The following is a 4,434-nucleotide window of genomic DNA, read 5'->3' as shown; positions in this document are numbered from 1 at the left end:
GGAGCGATCACGAATGTTGAACGATGACAACGTCTCTACTCAGTCCACACGAACGTATTCCTTCAATCTCAGTGCTAGCTGGTACGAATGAAGGCTTTGAGTGAGTGAGTGAGTGAGAGAGAGAGAGAGAGAGAGAGAGAGAGAGAGAGAAAACGAAATAATGCAACCACTATCAATGCTTCTGCACAAGGGTTCTATTTATAGAACCACTTGTGTGGGCTTCAAGCTAAAAAGTCCACTTAAGTGTATTTTGGCCCATATCTTATAATATGCCCAAAATCACTTAAGCTCATGGTACCTTACCATATTTCGTATTCTACTCAAGTACACAGTACCTTACGATGTTCTATAATTCACTTAAGGGCACCGTACCTTACGGTATTCCTTAGTTACTCTATCTCTCATCAATCCGTCCTTTGTGTGTGACCCTGTAGGTTTTCGTGACGTTGGCAATTATATTAAATCACGCATTTAACATAATAAACAGTGAGCGTATCTAGCAACACATCACTGCTACCCAAGACACGAAAATGTCATGTGATCTGACAAAACCTTCTGTGATAATACTTATGTGTATAATTACACTTTTGCCCTTATGTCTATATTGAACACAAGGCATAGACCGTGTCATCCTTGTTCAGTTCAATATTGGGCCCATAGACATTTATCCTGTTATGCAGGATGGGCAAATTCCATCTAGGTCACTCATGTCCCTCAGCATGCTTCGTGGAGTACCCATCAACTGTCTTTATGGTTATCCAGTTACGGACAACGTTGGATCAACAATAAAGCACTCGACTCTACATCTAGGATCCATAGTGGTTTCAGGTCGAAGAGTGGTATACACTATTATCACCATGAGAATAACTTATGACACTTTACATAACTTTCTATATAGTATTCTCATAGCGGGTCAATCCGGTATAAATATTACTCCTAATATTCATACCTATGTTTAAGACTTGATAACTCTTTATCCATGATCCATGAGATGTGATCATCAGTCTACAAACATAATAGTCTTAATGCTTTAATGTTATCCCACTTCACACTAAAGCTCGACTACGGATACTTTAAGAATAGTGTCGTTATGTTTAATGTGTTCTCATGATTAAGTCACACTTAATACATTAAACGGACTATCTATTCCAGGGACTTTATTAATCAACCATAATAAAGAAAATGCCTTTTATTATTAATAAATAATTCGATACAAGTACCAAAAGTATTGGCCTCTAGGGCTTACACCAACATGTCAGTCCATCATTGCATATATTTAGTCGAAAAATCGGAGCAAAACAAGTAAAAGTTGAGCTAAAATTAAGAAGAATGACCAAAGAATGAGGAGACAATAACTAAGTGTGAAAATTGCAGACTTAGTGAAAATTTAAGTAAAAAAGGAAGCAAAAGTGTGCAACCACTGAAATAATCACGCGCAGCATTGCGCGCGCGATAATGAAATAGAGGTTGCATCACGCGCACGATTCAAGGTTTGACGCGCATAATATGTACTTTGTATGGACTTTTCTGATGCATTCTGGTCCACTCTGACGCCTTTAAAAGGAGGTTTTCTACACTATCACAAGGGTTACAAAATTGGGATATCAAGGCACAATTTTGAGAGTACAAGTGTTGACTTTTAGAGCATTTGAAGCCATTGGAGGCATTTACTTCAAGGGATTTTATATGTTATTTTAATCTATCAATTGTGGTATTTTTAATTGCATTATGAGTAGCTAAACTCCTCTAGGTTAAGTTGTGTTAAAATGAACCTATTTCTATATTGTTGGATTGTACGTTGATTTTACTATTGTATGAACCTTTTGATCTATAATGACATTTAATTGCTTATTATTATTAATGTTTTTTTACGTTAGATACTCTTTTAATTTGATCTTGGGCACAAAGGGAATATTTATGTGTTGGATCTAAGGAAATTGTTGTATTACGTTGGTTGATTAAAAATATGAGACCTCGAGTAGTGGCATAGTGAATTAACGTTCTATACACCACCAAACCTTGCTTACGCTGGCGGACTAGGGATAAAAAACCCCGAGTAGTGGTTAGTAAATTGTTTCGTGAGGGATTGACTGTAACGGTTTTGTTAATTCTCCGTGACGTTATAATGATAAGACCATTCATATAAGACATCAAACATCAACAACAAAGGAATATGGGATTCTAAAACACAATCTGACCGCTTTCGTGATACAATTTTATTACTTCAACAATATCGATATGTTTACCGAGAAGTCATCAGCATTCCACAAAGAAATTGAAACGTGTTTGTCAAACCTTCCTAAAAGGAGATCGGCGCAAGCAGCATAACATGGTAATAGCTAGTGTCAGTTCTACTCAATAATGAGTAAATATATCACCTATGCCACATTTGTGATTAATGAAGCCATAGTGATATTACCGACACCGTTGTCATAACCCAATTAATTCAGCTTGTTACATTGATGTCAGATCTATTTTGAGTGGATACGAAGGAATCACTCAAAAAATTAGTGGGTCCGAAGGTTATTGTTATTATTAACTTCACCTGAAAAGTTAGACGATGCTACTAAAAGTGGTTGCTGAATTATCAACGGCTGAATTTATGGCATTTGTACTAAATCATATGTGTAATGTGTTGTTAGTTGTTTGATGTTTCTATATATTGTATGCATGTTTTGATCGTTGTCTCACATTCTCATAGCATAACAATATTCTACAATATTTCCACTTTCTTGTTGAATCATGGCACTTCGAGGGAAGCTAGAGGTAGACATTGAACTCAAGTCAAATGCAGACAAGTACTGGCAAACCATAAGAGATTCTACAACTATATTCCCTAAGGCCTTTCCACATGACTACAAAAGCATTGATGTCCTTGAAGGAGATGGTAAAGCTCCTGGTTCTGTCCGCCACTTCCATTATGCTGAAGGTAAAACTTACGTCCATCATTGTATTTATTCATTATTTCACAATTGTAGTTATTTCATAATTTATGTTGTAAACTTTGGTGGTTTATATTGTAGGCTCACAGCTTGCAAAGTCGTCAAAAGAGAGGATCGAGGCGGCTGATGATGAAAAGAAGACAGTAACCTATTCTATTGTTGAAGGAGATCTTCTTCAGTACTACACAAAATTCTTGGGACACATAGCTGTTATACCCATTGGAGAAGGATGTGAGGTGAAATGGACTGCTGAATATGTCAAAACTAAGCATGACATTCCTGATCCAACTATTGTCAAAGATTTTGCTGTCAAGAATTTCCTTGAGGTGGATGACTATATTCAAACACTTGCATAGAAGTTCAATGTATTTCATGAATTCAAGGACAGGCTAGTTTATTTTAATAAAATAATGTGGTGGTATGATGGAACCATTTTCTATTAAATATGTTGTATGTGTGTAGTAATGAGTCTGTCCTTATTTGTATTCTGAACTTAATGTCTATTTATAATTGAGCAAGGGTATGAGAATGGAAGTATAAGTGTTCATTATTTTATTTTCTTTCTTTCTATACTTATTTGTACTTACACGTTTGATCATACTTCATTGAGAGTAATAACTAACCACACAAACCCTACGTAGGTACCTCAACCATGGTAAAGTCTTTAATGAATTATTGAATTCAATACTGTATCGGAATTTGATGGTTCTGCCGCTGCAGCATTACTATATTGGAAATAGGATTCAATGCTGTCAAAAGTTTCTCGCAATTAATTGGAAGGACTCAAGAGTGTCTGTCTCCCATGCATATTATATTAAAATGAATTAAAAAAACGCTGTTAAAAAATAATTGTCACTGACTTATTCAAATCTATAAAGAAATATTAAGAATACTACTAATTGACAAGTATTTTCAAAAGACAATACATCACTTATTAAAAAACCTTTGAATTACTAGGTTTAATCGGTTGAAACAACCAACTAATTTATTGGTTGTATTGATTCCGGTTACTTTGTGTTATGATAATCAATGTCAAGAATAAAGTAAAATCGTGATAAAAAAAAGAGTATCGTGATCAAACAAAAAATCGTTCAAAGATGAGAGAAGAGAGAGAAGAAGATATAGAAAACAAAGTTGGTTAAACAATTATTAACTTTCTCACTTGGCGTTAAATGATTACAAATTAAAATAACGACCAATCTCTCTCCTAACAAGTGAGAGAACAAACTAGTTACAGACTAGTATCATGTGTATGTTATGTATGATGATAACACTCATACATGACATACATAGATACTACACACATAATGTATAAACTATCTTCGACTATTGCATACTTGAACAAACTTCGACTACATCACGCACATTTGATCCTGTCGAATCGGGAATCTACCCCTGTTGAGGTTGGAGTTCGATCCAATACTACAAATCTCCATCTTAGAACAAACTCTGAAACATCAAAGGAACAAACTAGCTATCATCATGCAGATTT

The 4,434-nt window shown here is 35.1% G+C and overlaps 1 protein-coding gene across 1 annotated transcript; it reads left to right on the top strand.

Annotated features, from left to right (window-relative positions):
• Window positions 1-2,586: 2,586 nt before the first annotated feature.
• LOC127119361 (MLP-like protein 423) lies at window positions 2,587-3,497 on the top strand. Its single transcript, XM_051049589.1, has 2 exons — window positions 2,587-2,929; window positions 3,024-3,497. The coding sequence occupies exons 1-2, from the start codon at window positions 2,743-2,745 to the stop codon at window positions 3,296-3,298; spliced, it is 462 nt and encodes a 153-aa protein (XP_050905546.1). The 5' UTR covers window positions 2,587-2,742; the 3' UTR covers window positions 3,299-3,497.
• The last annotated feature ends 937 nt before the right edge of the window (window positions 3,498-4,434 follow it).

Source organism: Lathyrus oleraceus, chromosome 2, assembly GCF_024323335.1.
Source record: "Lathyrus oleraceus cultivar Zhongwan6 chromosome 2, CAAS_Psat_ZW6_1.0, whole genome shotgun sequence".
NCBI lineage: Eukaryota > Viridiplantae > Streptophyta > Magnoliopsida > Fabales > Fabaceae > Lathyrus > Lathyrus oleraceus.
This window is presented reverse-complemented; position numbering and strand designations above follow the sequence as displayed.

Excerpts from the sequence above, each read along its gene's own strand:
- LOC127119361 (XM_051049589.1), top strand. The coding sequence starts at position 2,743 with ATGGCACTTCGAGGGAAGCTAGAGGTAGACATTGAACTCAAGTCAAAT. Across the intron at positions 2,930-3,023 it reads CCACTTCCATTATGCTGAAG|GCTCACAGCTTGCAAAGTCG; the intron begins GTAAAACTTACG and ends TTTATATTGTAG.